Source organism: Erpetoichthys calabaricus, chromosome 12 (genome assembly GCF_900747795.2).
Source record: "Erpetoichthys calabaricus chromosome 12, fErpCal1.3, whole genome shotgun sequence".
In the NCBI taxonomy this organism is placed as follows: Eukaryota; Metazoa; Chordata; class Cladistia; order Polypteriformes; family Polypteridae; genus Erpetoichthys; species Erpetoichthys calabaricus.
In genome coordinates, this window is record NC_041405.2 from 45,414,144 (window position 1) to 45,430,446 (window position 16,303).

The 16,303-nt window shown below is 40.3% G+C and overlaps 1 protein-coding gene across 1 annotated transcript in view; it reads right to left on the bottom strand.

The window, feature by feature from the left end:
- tenm1 (teneurin transmembrane protein 1) overlaps positions 1-16,303 on the bottom strand; it is a 900,581-nt gene that overhangs the window by 424,412 nt on the left and 459,866 nt on the right. Inside the window, 1 exon segment of the mRNA XM_051935222.1 lies at positions 7,919-8,162. Coding sequence (XP_051791182.1) covers positions 7,919-8,162 — 244 coding nt within the window.

Below are 16,303 nucleotides of genomic sequence, written 5' to 3' on the forward strand. Positions count from 1 at the left end.
TTGAAGCCACAATTTATTTAATCCAAGCTTCTAAATAGTTTTTGAGACACGTGTAACGTGTACCAAGGGAGCAGCAGATGATAAGTAGCTTGTGGGTCTCCACACTGGTCCTGGAGAGCACCTGCTGAATTAAGAAGCTGTAAAGGTCACTCTTATCTGCACGTTGCCAAACTCTCGTAACTTATTCATGATTAAGCCCAATTAAGGGAATGCTGGTCATTAAGTGACTCAATTTGTGGTACAAAGTATTTCTAAGTTAATTAATTTAACAATTTTAAGTAATTTAGAATCACTTTGGCCTAGAAACCAGGGCTGTTAATGGCCAGCATTCTCTTAACTGAGCATGACACTGGCCTAAGTAAAGGAATTGCTCACTTCTATTGTTTTGAAAAAGCAGTTCCTAGGCATCTTGTGCAGTGTTTCTCACTTCACATCCGGAGGTGCTAGTGGTTATTGTTTTTTTTTTAATCAAATGTCAATTTTAGCTGCCTTCTATCAATTCTTTGTCCAGGAGTCAGAGCCTAGCCCAGCAGCATTGGTTGTATGCCACACAGTCAACCCCAGATGGAATGCTGGTCTAGTACCAGACATCTTCTCACATGTAAGCTTGCCAGCCTATTTACAGCCTTGAATCAGACATGTTGGAATATGCAGGAGAGTATAATAAGAAAACCTTCACTGACCCTTAAAGGGAGTGATGATTCTACACCAACTGACCAAACTGGCATCTCTGGAGCTGAAAGGCAACAGTTATAACAAGCATACCACTACACCACCATCGTGCATAATTAAAAATGTCCTGATTTTTCCACAACAAAATGCCCAAAACTTTGTCTCACTCTGATAGTAAGGTAGCACAGTGTTTAGTACAGCTATAGAGTCAAGTGTTCAGTTCCAGGTAGAAAACATCTACAGTATGTAGAATTGCTGGTTTCTCTCAACATTGTGGCTTCCTTCTACACCACAAAGACCTATATAAGACTTACAGTTGTCTTACAGTATATTGAATGTGAGTGAATGGGCAGTGTGGTGAACTGGCATCCCATCCAAGGTTGGTTCACCAAATTCCCCAACACTTTTTAGGAACGCCAGCAGGTAATTGAGAAAGTACCAGCTGTCATTGTGTCTTGTTATTAGTGTGCCAAATGTGTCGAAATTTAATACACTTATTCTTCAAGAAAATGTGTTCAGGTATCTCAAGTAGAGCGCACTGGACACGTATTTGAAATTTTAAAAACATCCATTTGAAAGCATCTGTGATATCATTTTTGAACTTGTTCACCTTATAACAAAGAAACATTCTGGGTGACATCAATTAATGAATAACTAGGCTCACCCGCCTTTTAAGGCGACCGACTTTTATCCTCAATTTGTGTGCGCTTCATGTGTACATCAGGCATGTAAGTGTAGGGAATGAGAACATCAAAGTGCCCATTCATAACATCTCCCGAAAACCTAAGTTTTTTATCCCCTCGAGTGCCTGTCCAAAGTCGTACAATCTCAGCCCGAATCTGTACCGCTAAAGACGGAGTTTCATGCACTAAATAAGCTATAGATGAGAATAAGCAAGCACCATCTCCCCTGATATTTACTACGCGGTGAGACATTTGTACTCCATCAACATTAATTATTTCCAGAGACATAATTTTGTCTATTTTTCCAGCGCATCGTGCACAAAAGCAAGGGAATGATGGGAGCACCAGAACTCTGCTCACATCGCGTCGCTTCGTACCGCAAGCCGCAAGTAGTAATTCTGTGATAAGCAGAATACCGCTATGCTTTGCACTCACGGGACGGAAGGACAATCCCGACCGCTTTTATATAGTAAATATATCGCACAGTCTGGAGTAGAAAATCATCTTTTACCTGGAAAAACGAAACTACAAATCCCATCGTGCATTGCAAAATGGACGGGGCGTGCGTGAAACTCCGCACCTGCGTAGCTCTCACGGGACGGAAGGACAATCCCGACCGCTTTTATATAGTAGATTTACTACTTCAAAGTTACCTTAACAAAGGTTATTTCAACTTGTACATCTTATTTATTTTCCTCTATTATTCTTCCAATGGACATTCCTGAAAGCAAAACTGATCCCTAATACAAGTTACTGAAATGTCAGCAGAGTCTCTTGCATAGCTGGAAATTCCTGAGCAGCTTCCATGCACCAATTTACTTCTCCTACTGTGTGAAGTCATACCAGGTTAGTTAAATGGTTCTTATAACCATAACAGTGAAAAAAAAATGCAAGCAAGAAAAACAAGAACCCACTTATCTATAAATGGATCAAAGAGTTTTCAAAGCTCATCTATGTAAGCCAATGAAAAACATGTATTCTATGTAAATGTAATATTACACTGCAAAAACCAAAGAAAATTTTTCTGGAGATGTTCATGACGTTTTAAGCTAGATTTAGTAAAACATGATCAATTTTAAAATATAGTTTTTTTTCGCTAGTCAATTTTTAATATTATAATCACTCATAAAATGGTAAATTTTCATTTTGGGTGTAGCAAAATATAGAGTTGGAAAAGAGCTTTGAAACAATATGGGAACCATTTCTGTGCAACTTATATTTAGGGACAGTCAAAGTCATAATCCCCTGACAATAAGTTCAAACTTTGTTAGCTTAAATCTCCCTTAAATATCGATCTAAGACATGTGCAATTTCAGTTCCATGAGTTACTCATATGACCAAATCAGCATGCCAAGTTTTGTTAAAAATTTGTAACGATGAGATCCAAAAGTGTAATGATTTGACATGGAATTTCCCACATGATGTTTAGGTTGGGGGTGGATGGTTTTCATGGGGAAGGTCTTAGGGGTCTGTTGTGTTTCAGTTGTAGAGGATCGGTTCCAGGGCAGGCAGCCTTCTGCCCACCCTGCTGGCTCCACCACCAACTGTACTGAATTCTGTCAAAGCGTTACAATAACATATTATCCAATACAGTAAAATGCAACCAACATTCCTTTCCATCAGGTTCTTCTTTCAAAAACGTTATGTTTAAGGAATGTGAACTAAAATTAGACATAGACCTTCTACCACCAACAGTTAACAATAATATATTAATAAATGCAACTTTTACATAACATATCACAATGTGTGGAGAACAAGCCAAGGAAGGTTATGCTTAAGTTATATAACAAAATAACTACTGAGTGGAGTGCCGTGTAAAGTTTTGTTCATCATATTATAAAGAAGATGTAAAAGTACTAGATAAAATGTAAAGAATTTTACAATAATATATCAATGGGTCCAATCTGTACATGTTATATCACAATGTGTGGAGTACAAGTAAAGGGAAGTTATGCTTAAATTATATAAGGCACTAGTGAGGCCTCACCAGCAGTACTGTGTTCAGTTTTGGTCTCCAGACTACAAAAAAAGACACAACAGCACTAGAGAAAGTCTGGAGAAGAGTGACTAGGATGTTTCTTAGACTGAGAGGTATGAGCTACAAGAAGAGACTGAGGGAGATGGCAAATGGACATTAGGAGATGTCATGATTGAAGGATTTAAAATTATGACAGGAATTAGTACAGAAGATCCCAGCTGGTACCTTAAAATAAATTCTGCATCAAGAACATGATGGTTGGAATATGGGGAATGGTTGAAAATTTATTAAGAGAAGATTTTGCACCAATGTTAGACAGTTTTTCTTCAGGCAAAGAACCATAGACAGGTGGAATAGGCTTCCAAGTAGTTTGGTAAAGAGTAGGATTTAGGGACTTTCAGATCTCGACTTGGTGTTTTTTGTGAAATTAGGTGGATAGGATTAGTAAGCTTCATTGGGTGGGATGGCTTCTTTGTGTCAAACTTGTTCTAGTGTTCCAGAACAGGGGTTTTTATTCTGTGGGCTGTAGCTGTTCAGGGGACTGCAATGCTGCATTTGGGGATCATGGCAGCCCATCAGAGGTTGATGTTCAAAAAAAAAAAAAATTAAGTCAAATTTTGAGGATTGTCTTTAAATGAATAAATGTTTTTTTTTAAAATAAGGATAACTCAAAATGTGTTTCAATTGATCCTTTAAAGTAGTCCTATATCAACAAAGCCACTGTATATTGACTAGAGTTACAGGTTTACAACCTATGAAATATGTGAGCAGTTCTCAGGAGATATGTGAGGAACCAAACACAAAACAAAAACAAAACAAACCTGCAAAAAAATGCCCCTTAAAGAAACACAGTGGCTGGACCCCTGTGCTCACTCTCAGCTTCACTTCAATCCCACCAATCCCCATTTACAGTGCTGCCATCTCACCAACCCCACCTCGTTTTCCTCTTCTGTGTTCACCACATGTCCCAATGTGAAGTTGCCTTGCTTACATGGGGTCCGGTGTAACCCCATCCTCTCGCTCATCCAATTCTTTGAGTCAACCCATGCCAGAACTGAGACTGCCACACATCAAAACCGAGGTATATTTGCAAAAAAGGAGCACCCTTAACAGGTGACAGGTATCTTTCTCACCCCCTGCACTCCCCAATGAGGTGTTTGCATAGTGTGTGTGTGTCTGTTTCAGGTCCAATCTGCTAACTTTACAATATTTTTACTTTTGGTAAATGTTTTCAGTGTACCATCATTTTTATAATAGTTGTAGAAATTGTCAGACTAATGCAGACAAATGTGCAATGAGGAGTAACAGATGAATGTTATCAGTTATTAATAACTAGTCATTTAGCCCGTTACAATAACGGGCTCTAGAACAGTAGTGCATAAACATTAGTAGGAACAGTCTATATTAAATGGCAAGGGACTTTGACCTCATTCTTTTTGTTGGTCGTATTTTTCTTTCTTTCAGCCTCTCTTTTGTTGATGTTTACTTGCTGAGCTGACCGTTCTTCGTGGGCTGCCACCGTGTATTGTGTGTCTTTAATTTTCTGTGACAGTAATACTGTCTTGTACGGCTCTATTCAATAAGGGCGTGCACAAAAAGGCGAGCTTCAAAACGGCGACCTCAATTGAGCTCAGCGAATAAAGGCGTTCGTAGATAATTTAGTTCAAATGGCTCTGGAATATGTGAAGAGCAACAAAGGTCCAGATCTTTCTTTACGCACGCATTTATTCGCTGAGCCCAATTGAGGTTGCCCTTTTGAGGCCCTTATTGAAGGATACCGTCTTGTACGTCCACTGGCTTGTACGTCCGTAATATACCTTTAATTTTCTCTGGCGGTAATACAGGCGTGCACGTCGGTAATATGCCTTTAATCTCCTCTGACAGTAATACTGGCTTGTATGTGGCTGTAATATGCGTCACTGTATAGTGTACCTTTAATTTCCTCTCGCAGTAATACTGATTTATATTTCCGTAAAACGCCTCTAACTTTCTCTGACAGTAATATCACACATCGCCCCGCGCATGCGCACTTCACCAGAAGACACGCACACACGGACACCTGGACGCACATAGGGATTTTATATATATAGATATGATGGCAATCCCAAAAGTAAGGTCTCCAAAGCGGTGGGGACGTAGAGAAACTGTTCGTACTGCTGTTGGCCACACTGTTGTGATTGGTGCTTCCTCCACTCCCAAACAAGCATGCGCGGCTTCACTGGGATGCTCAATCTTGGCTTGGTAGCCCTTGAAAATGGAGCTCCCGTTGAACGCTACTGCCAAGTGCAAAGTTCGCACAATTATTCGATTTTTGAACACAAAAGGCGTTAAACCGGTTGAAATTCATCGCCAATTGACGGAAGTGTATGGACAGTCGTGCATGGATGTCAAAAACGTTCACAAGTGGTGTAGAGAGCTTACAGCCGGTCGTACTGAAATTCACGACGAACAAAGGAGCGGGAGACCGTGAAGGTTGAGGAAAACATGCGTAAAGATCGGCGGATCACTCTGGATGCTCTCTGCACCCAGTGACTACCATCTGTTCCCTAAGTTGAAAGAACATTTGTCCAGAAGGCGATTCTGCTCCGACGAAGAGGTGAAAGATGAGGTTCAACGCTTCCTGAAGGACATGGCTGCGAGCTGGTATGACATGGGCATTCTAAAACTACCACAGCGTCTACAAAATGCATCGACCGAAATGGCGATTATGTAGAAAAATAAATAATTCTTTAACCTTTAAAATGATGTAAATATTATAGAAAATAAACGGTTGTTTGTATTTCTAAAAAAATAGGAGACCTTACTTTTGGGATTGCCCTCGTACACTTCATTTTAGTGTTTACTAACCTAAAAAGTGAACTGTGTGGTCAAGAAGCAGACTCACCCTGCACATTGACAATGCGTTATTTCACTGTTTTAAAAACCTGAAGTATTATGTAACCTGTGAATACTTCTTTTGATCATCACATGCAACCGTGTAGTTTTTATAAACTAAAAGTATGGAAACTTGATGCTTTCTCTTTTTAATTCCATATCAAGCCACACTACTGTTCTTACATGAAAAAATATGAAAGCATATTTGGTGTACATAAGAAAAATCAATAGACACAAACCCACACAAAGACCTATCAGTAATCATTTGTTAAAATCCCAAAATGCAATATTAGGGAAGGGGGATTGCAGAATCATCACCTTGAGTTGTTTGTTCTTAAGAAGACCAAACACACTGTGGTATTTTGAAACATTCAATTTCTGGAGGGTGTAGGACAAGGACAGGAGGTTGAGAGCCCCTAGCCAAGAGATATCACACAACATTTGATCACATGTGTGTCAATATTCTGCTTTAGTTGAGTATTTACTTTGACTAACTGGTCTACTAATATCCAAAATCCTGCTGTGTCACTACTGTTAGCAGTAACCAAGAACCCAAGATCATGCTCTGCTTCGCAGCATTGTGTTTATATTAGTGGGGGCCAAGACCAGATGGTTTATTAAGGTTTGGGGGGCCTTGACTTAAAAAAGTTTGTGAATGCTTTTTCTAGAAGACCCTCTTCTGTAAATTGTTCTAATGCTCAATTCTACATCACCTGAGTTGGAGTCTTATATCAATAAATGTTTTAATTACCACTGCAAGCCTGTTTTGGGCTTTGTCTTTAACTAATAAATATTGTAAAATGCTATTAAAAAACATGTATTTTATATATATTCTTCTAACACTAAAATTATATTCTGTTATCAGTGATATTTTTGGATGTGCCTATTATTAAAATTATTTAATTATCAAACATGATATCTCTATAGGATTAGTACTTATTATGGGCTTTGTCCCTCACTGTTATTGTCGCTAGTTAAAGAGGATAGGGGTTCCCACATGGGAGATTTCCGTAATTCATCCATGCATGTCAGAAAACATAACGGGACAAGGGGACTGGTCTCTTGAAGATCTACAGACCATGAGAGTGTGTGTGTGCCTTTGTGGGGGGTCTTCTCAAGTGACAGGCCTTAGATGCTCGGGACCAGGGACTAAAGCCTCAAGAGTCCAAACAATGACACCACTGCACTATGTGCACATTTTATAACCTGCTTGTTATTAGCAAATCTGGAAAGTGTGTGAATTTCAATTAAAGGATGATAAAGATCTCTATTTAAAAGTCGTTGGTAATGAAAATCACCAGCAATAGTGTTCCCCCAAAGGCAAGGAGTGTGAAACGTTCAGCCTATTGGGCTTTCTGAAGAGGTGTCCCTAAAGGCCAGGATAAGAATTCAAAGCCAAATGGTAGAAGCTTGCAGGTTCCAACAATGTCATGTGCTACTTGTTCTGAATGCTTTCCAAAAGTATTTTCTTTAATACAGTAAGTGTCCATTATGCTGGTGCTATAGAGAAAAAAGATTGAATGAAAAATGGCATGCTTTTAAAACAAAGTGTTATAGAGTATAGTCAGATAATTCAATCTGTGATTAAGTTATAATATGTATACTTCAAGAAAATGGGCTAACTTTATTAATAATTTACCATCACATAACTCAGTACTAACAAATTAATTTGAAGTGTGACCCCCAGAAGTGCCGCCTTTCTTTTACTCACCTCGTCTCCAGAGGGATGTTGCTGTTGAGGACCCAGCTGTTGTGAAGCTGCATGCTGTCTTGCTGCCCGCTGGCTGGAGTCTCCACAGTGGCTGGGCTGGCTTGGCTGCGTGAAGGCAGTGTGTTTCTCTGCATGGATTCCAACGTCTGAGCAGCCGAGCGACTGCATGTACATCCATGGGGGGGTGGTGGTGGAGGGGGCAGAGGCCGGAAGGTGAACTGGCCAACCGGGCTGTTTGTGAGATCTGTGAATTAGAAAAGAAAAGGTTGGGGGTCAGTGTGAATAGCAGCCAGGGCAGTGGGACTTCATTTCAAGATGCTAAGCTGTAAGCTTTACAGCAGAGGGCAGTGCAGCCACTTATTTGTGAACATGGAAACCTTGGCAGATTTAATTCATTCTTGACCTTGGCGCAGCTAATCAAGATTTTTATCCAATTATGCACAAGTTGGACATCTTGATAACTTGGACTAATCCACTCATTGTATCTGATAAGTGTATCTATCATTGATAACAACCAAAATCCACAGGCTTCAAGCCTGTAATACAAACAGGGATGCCCTCCTGCTTTTTGAATTTATTCTGTAATTGCAGCTCAAAAGCTAACAATCACTTTAGGTCAAATAAATATTTGAAGTTAAAGATTTTTTTCACAGTACACAAAAAGTAAACAATGAAAAACATCCATATAAATAGACCTTTTCTTTACCCGACTTTTCTCGGTGGGACTCAGCTTTGTAGATACCAGAATACACAAGGCCCTTCTTGCTAATGCCAATTCAGAGTCACTGTGCTAGCTAACTGCTTGCTATTAGGCTGTTAGAAGAAAGAAAGGCCCACAGCTGAGAATCGACCCAGAGTCAAATCACAGGGCTACCTGCTGAAACATGACCTGATTAAAAGGAAAAAGTAAATTTTGGATATGATTGTGACCCAAGGTCTCTTAAAAAAAATTCACTCATGGCAACCATCACTTAGTCCTTGGACACCCCACCTGTAGTGAAAGGATGTAAAGCTGATGTCTATCAATCTTAGGCAATCATACAAGAGTCACAAGTGAGTGATTAGCATTTTAATAGAAGAGAGCATCTTATCTGAGCTGATATGATGGGTCACATCCTAGATGTTAAGGTATGTTCATTGCTTCTTTATAATTAATCTTTAAAATGAATTGAGCAGACCCTTTCCCAGGCACCAGGGGCCTCATTTATAAAACTTGCACCAAAATCACAAAAAGAGACTCAAAATGTGTGTACAGAAATTTCCACGCAAATGTCAGGATTTACAAAAGAAAACTTGATGCAGAAGCCTGTGTATATTTATGTCAAATCTGACCCACACATAAGCAAGATTTCAGAGAAACTGGAAAATGACGGCACCCATGATAAAATAGAGAAATGTAGCCAAACCAGCTAAGTGATAACTCACGCATATAATAATTTGTATCACTGAGTTGTTATTATAATATGCATTGACATGGCAAACATATTACACCTCAAAAGTGTTGAATAAGATGTACAGACTGTATTTAAGTTCCCTTTTAATGCTCTGTATTTGGATTGACAAACTTTTTTGATTTTTGGCAGTTTATATTGGATACCTGTTGTCACTTCTTGGGGAACTTGCCGACAGATCAGGAATATCTCAGCCAAGCTTCAATCTGTCATGCTTGCTAGTGAGGTAGTCATTAGCTGACTAAGGAGGCGCTGCATCCAATTTTTGTATGATGTGGGTACACAGTGTCGCAGGTGGCTGGGTGACCAGGTAGACCAGAAGAGGGCTTATGCCCACCTCAGATCACGTGGGGGCGACCAACCTGGTTGTTATGGGGACCACAGGTACAGAGCTCTGAAGCTTGACCCTGTAGGGGCCCGTGGTCACTGCCAGGGGGCGCCCTGATGCCTTGGAAGCCCTGGACCTCAGCACTTTCGCCACACCCGGAAGTGCTGGGGGGAAGAGGAGCAGGGACACCCAGAGTGCTTCCGGGGATGCAGCTGGCACTTCCTCCACATTGGGGCGTGTCGATGGAAGATTGCCTCCCTTCATTCAGGGCTTGAGTCGGGTAGAAGAAGGACGAAGCTGGAAGGCGAGGAGTGGAGGCGGCCTGAAGAGACAAGGCAAGAATGTGAGGCCTGGACTTTGGGGGAGTTTGGGGTTGTGTGGCACTTTATTATTGTAAATATTAGGACTTGTAAATAAACGTGTGGTGATTTAAAACATGTCCTCCTGTCTGTGTCTGGGGCTGAGTCCACAACATACATAAACATATTTTTGCCAACATAAAAGACAATTTTCAGCAGTGTCCAGTTCTCCTGACATAAGCATAGTACTTTACTGCACTCATATCACAGTAAGAGCATCTAACGAGAATGAAACTGCTTTTATTAACCATAAGCTGTTTCATTCCATTCACACACAAATGAATGTGATGCCAAGATGAGGCAAAGACTTCATGAATTATTGGCCTGGTTCAACCCATGATTCATTTATTTTGAGGCAGATTAGCTCTACCAGGTACTGTACATGGTGGCTGGCTTGTTGGTAAGGTATCAGTTTTTCATATGTTCTGCACTATTCATTGAATCAGCAAACATGTCATTACATGTGCCAGGTGATAGTGTTTACCCACTCAGATGGTGGCATTTTACATCTTTCTTGGACACCCAAAAAGCAATGGAGAGATCTTATAATGCCGTGCATGATCTTGAATGCCCGTAAGTACTCTGTCTGCAACAACATCTACTTGATGATGGGTGTCAGCACTAGCAGTTGTACATGAACATCAAAGTCAGTCTATGGGCTTGATTAAATATGTTGTTATGCCAGATCAAGGGTTGGTAGTGTGCACTTACACTTTTTCTCCATCCTCTACAGAGGGAAAACCAACTTCACACTACTTCCAGTTCCTCTCCAGGCTCCACAAACAACCTCCAGCCTGATGTCACTTCTGGATGCAACCCAACCGAAACGCCTCTTCCTGACCTATTAAACCGCCTTACCCTCTCTATTGCTTTCAGTTCTGTTCTGGACTCAGTCTCTTAAGATTACTCATTGTGTTGTTTTCTGCATTTGCAGTTCAAGTATACAGGGTGGCTACCCCAAACCTTTTTCAAAGTGTGCATTTAAATATGTCCCCAGTTTCTTCATATACTGTATGTGCATTTTCCTAAAGCGGGAGAGGCCAGTACCCTATTGACTGAGTAAAACATTGTGTGGATCTGCACAGTTCTTTGTTTTAAAGTTTAATATTGCAGTAATGAATGAGACTAGCAAAATGAATGAGAATAAAAGTTGGCATTTGCATTTAAAAATGTTCTGAAGCAAAAGTGAAAGCAGACAGAAAATTTTATACCCAAGCAGAAATATTCTCAAAACATACTCAAGCATAGTAACAAAGCATTTCTACTTGTTCTTCTTGGTGGCACAGTGGTAGTGCTGCTGCTTTGCAGTAAGGAGACTGTGGAAGATTGTGGGTTCGCTTCCCGGTTCCTCCCTGTGTGGATAGTGCTTTGAGTACTGAGAAAAGCGCTATATAAATGTAATGAATTATTATTATTGTTACTATAAAATGCTGATTAGAATTAATATGGATTTGGGTCCTTACAGAATGTGGCAATGACACTGTGTTTTGCTTGCCTTTTGAAACCCAGTTCCCTCAATGCCTTTTGTACTATCTTCTGAAACGGGAATCCCCATCTGTTGCTTTAAGACTGACAGAGAGATGTCAGACAGCCAAAAAGAAGTCCCAGTAGCAAGGCGGCATCTGCTTGTTATGAGGAGCCCTTGACCCTGGATGTATTTTGGGCTCATTCTAATATGGAAACATGCTTTGGGCTTATTAAGCTCAAGATGGGAGGCAGAAGGCAACGTTTCACTAGCACCTAAATTAAATTCCTTTGACCAAAAATATCCTTCTGTTGATATATCAAAATTAATGTGTAAGTAACAGCAAAATTGTCATTTCCAAATCACTTTCAACAAAGGCTTTAGCTGTTGTATTTCAGCCAGGTTTCCCTCTGGCTGGGGTTCAAATGCTGTTTGATGCTAATTTTGTTCATATTGTATATTGACAGTATTGATTTTTTAATTTCTTTATGTCCATTTATGTTCAGAAGTGTCCTTGTCCATCACTGCAAGGGACTGCCCTCAGCCCTATAAAGGAGGTGACAACCCACAGTCCCCTGCGGTTCATTTGAATGTGCTTGGGAGTCGTGAGCTTTCTTGGTGTTATGATTTTATGTGCTTATTATGAAATTACTGGATTTTTGAGCTCTGTGCACAGCATTTGACTATTCCTTGGATTTGTGATTTGCCTTGGATTGCCTTTGCCCTTTCAAGGAATTCCTTTTTGCCCTTTGTGCACCATAGTGCATTCTTTTTGTTCAGGGCATTTTTGTAAGAATACATCTTTTATTTTATAAAGATCTTGTGTTTGCCTTATTACTAGATGGGGTTTGACAGTAAATCCCTCCACCACCTGACAGCATTGTTGGGATTATTCAAGACTCTGAAGCTTGTAACATTAGCTAATCTTAAACAAACAAATGTAAATAACTAATATAATCAGCCTTGAGCCCATATTAGATTTGACGAGCAGGGTGAGACATAATCATATCTGTGTGCAGGATCCACCTGTCGACTGTATGCATTTAATCTACTTGATCCAGTTCAGTGTTGTGAAAGTCAACACCAATCCCTACTGTGTGAAATAACCGATTGTAATCAGGGGATCCCTTTAGTGCTCCAGAGTTAGTTGAACATAAAAATTTTGTTCTGGTACTATGGAATATGCAATATAGTACCTATGGAGGATGATATTATGATATGCATGTCTTAAGTAGAATCACATCATCCATGGATATGCAATCTGCAAGCAATAGCTAAGACACATTGTACTTCTGAATAGCATTGTGCAGAACAGCCACTTTTTATGAGACAAATGCATTTTGACTTGATGTGCTGTTTCATCATGCAGACAGATTAAGTTTCAGGAGGTCATAATGGCTAATTAGGGAGTCTCAGGCACCCCAAGAGCCCCGTATCTTACAGCTTGCCAAGAAAGGGACAGGCTGTGGGTAGGGTGGCAGTCCGTCACAGGGCACAAATACTAATTCGGAGATTATTTACAGTGGCCATTTTACCTAATGTGTATTTCCTTGGGATGTGGGAATTAACACTTGATACCACTAAATACAAGTATAAAAATCACAGTAATAATAAACAGAAGTGGATTGCATGCTACGACAATGATTACTAAATGGTAAGAACATTTTAATATTTTTCAAATGTCTTAACTTCCATCCATCCATTTTCCAACCCGCTGAATCCGAACACAGGGTCTGCTGGAGCCAATCCCAGCCAACACAGGGCACAAGGCAGGAACCAATCCCAGGCAGGGTGCCAACCCACCACAGTATACACACAAACACACCCACACACCAAGCACACACTAGGGCAATTTGTCTAACTAAATTAAAAATAAAGCTACAGCAGTGGTTCTCAAACTGTGGGGCGCGAAGTAACAAAAAGGGGGGGCGCGAAGATGTAAAAAAATGAAAACAAGAATCGAAAATATGAAAAATATATCTATTGAAACCAAAACAAATTAACTTAAACTACATTCTGATACTAGAAAAATAAATATAGAGTTAGATAAATTTCGATAAAAGTTAAGTAGGTATAATAAAATATACATCTATGATATATCATTAATTAAAAAAGAACAAATTGGTATTAGTGGGTTCCTTTCGAAAAAACATTGGGGGGGGGCACGATTAAAACTGTTATGAAAATTCAGGTTGCAAATACTTAAAGGTTGAGAAACGCTGAGCTACACTAATTATAGCTGGCATATTTATGTCAAGCACCTGCATGCAAAAGTACATAATCCTAAATTTCTTACATTATCAGATTACTCTTGAAAAGTATATTTTTGCAGGTAAGATGTTTTAATAATTTGCATGGTCAATACAGACTGTTTTTGCAGGTGGGCTTCATTTCCTTTGTACCCCCATTAGCTGAGGTGCTGGAAGCTGATTTCAGTCAGGAGTGTTAGATATTGGAGGTTACCCTTGAGAATTTACAATTGGAACTGGACTAGTCATACAGGTTTATTCTGTACCTCGTGTGTGAGCAGGGTTTGCATCCCATTTTTATACCACACTTTAAATAGATGTGGTAGCATTGCTATTCCTCATCCTGACTGCTTTTTAGTTTTCAGAGCCATGAAGCGATGCACACTGTAGAGTTGTTGAGAGATGGGTGGAAATGGTCATCCTTCAATGTGTTTGCCAGGAAAGGCATATGCAAATGGTATAACAATAAACCAGAGGAGAAAAAACAGCGTCTGAAAAATAAGGTTAAGCACAGAAATCCTTAAACCTCCTCTTTACTGCTATCCTTTAATCACACTTCTCCACAAATAGTACACCTCCATTAGTGTTCCTTTTTACCAACTCATTCTTTTGACTTTAAAATACTGCTTATGGTTTACAAAGCTTTAAATAATCTCACTCCATTCTATATTTCGGAATGCCTTTCACCTTACACTCTAAATCGAAACCTTAGATCTTCAAAAGAGTGTCTGCTTATAATTCCAAGAGCTAAACTTAAAATAAGTCGTGAGGCAGCCTTCTGCTGTTATACACCTAAAATCTGGAACAACTTGCCAGTAGAAATTTGCCAGGCAAATATGGTGAAGCGTTTTGAAAAACTAGCCAGCTATAGCTGGAGGCTCCTTTTATGTTATCCTGAGAGGTAATCCTGGTGTTCCCAAGGCTACGGAACCCAACAGAGTCCTATGATGCCTTGTGGGAATCTGTGGCGATGCTGCAACCCAGAGGGGCTGCCATCTAATGTCCTGGGGGAAAAAACACTATCTCCCCCTGTCCTTTCAAGCTGTGGAAGTCCTGGTCAGCGCCCTTCATAATAAATATATACGTTGTGATGGACGACCGGCTACAGACTCTGGTCGCCACACCCATGCCGCTAGGAGGAGCCCTCCAGACAGCATGATGGTGCCCCGAGTTCCAGCAGGGCCTCATGGACTTTGTAGTTTATATACACAGCCCTGCTGGATACCTTGGGGACCACCGGGAGTCGCTGTAGGGGGGCTAGTGGGCTCTTGCGTGCCCTGTATACAACCCAGGAGTGCGTCACAGTCACGTGACCGGAAGAAACGTCGTACTCCCGGGGTGAAGAAAAGAACTGTTTACCCTGACCCGGAAGGAATACGGACTTGTGGGTATTGGAACAGAGGCACCTCCGGGTCAGGGTGTATAAAAGGACTATGGGAAATCCCAGATGTCGAGCTGAGCTGGGTGGAAGGGTGGCAACGCGTCTGGGAGAGGAGGATTGGTTTTTGTATTGATTATTGATTTATTTATGAGTATTGTGGAGTGTAGGGTGCTTGGTGCACATTATTATTATACAATAAATAATAATTGGATTTTTATCTGGTGTCTGACGTCTGATCAGAGGGTTCAAGGGGTCACGGAGACCTCAATCGTTCACAACGTATACTGTATATGATAGAGATGTATGAGAAAATACAGGATGATGATATTACTAGAATGTGAGGTGGAATCTTAAACTTCAGCTTTGGCCGAGCAAATGTGATTATTTTTTGCTCACAGTGATTCATTGTAAAACGGGTCTGAGAGACAAAACAAAGCAGAATATAGAAATAGATGGGAAAAGACTTCTTTGGGCTGACTGCTTCGAACATTAAAATCTCTTAATTCACCCTTTTCTTGGATGAAACTTTTCACCACAGAGTTGTGGAGATTCAGAGCCAAACCTGGCAACATTATGGCAGAAGCCAAATGTGTGTGGGTGGCTAATCCATGGCAGGGCATGCTGACATACACATTCACACACTCTCTCCTTCCTGCTAAGCTAGCCAAAAAATGAAACAGTAAAAAAAATGTATATTTCTTTTAATTTAAACACACTTGTGGAGTGGCAGCGATACTTTTATTTGTCTCAATGGCCTTCTTATGAGAAGGCCTGTGCTATCTAATGCTGGCTGAACTGGGGCAGGAAGTGGAAAGGACACCGCTGACACAGTTTGACTAGCCGTGATTACAGGCTGATTAAACGTGGGGCTTTCTGAGCAGGCAAATGATGGCAATAACTTTAGTCGTGAAAAACAATACAGGGGGCCTAACCTTTCTTGGCATTTGTGACTCTTTTATATGAGCAGAGTGGGATTTAATAAATCAGCCGTGTTATATAATGCATCATTTTAACAACTGCTTCAATAAAATCCTCTCCCCCTCACACTTTCATATTGAAAATAACATTTTAAAACACTGAACGCTATAAAAAGCATTATGCACCTAAGATGAAGGTTAACAGGTTTTCAAACTCCTGCCGCCCACTTTTATC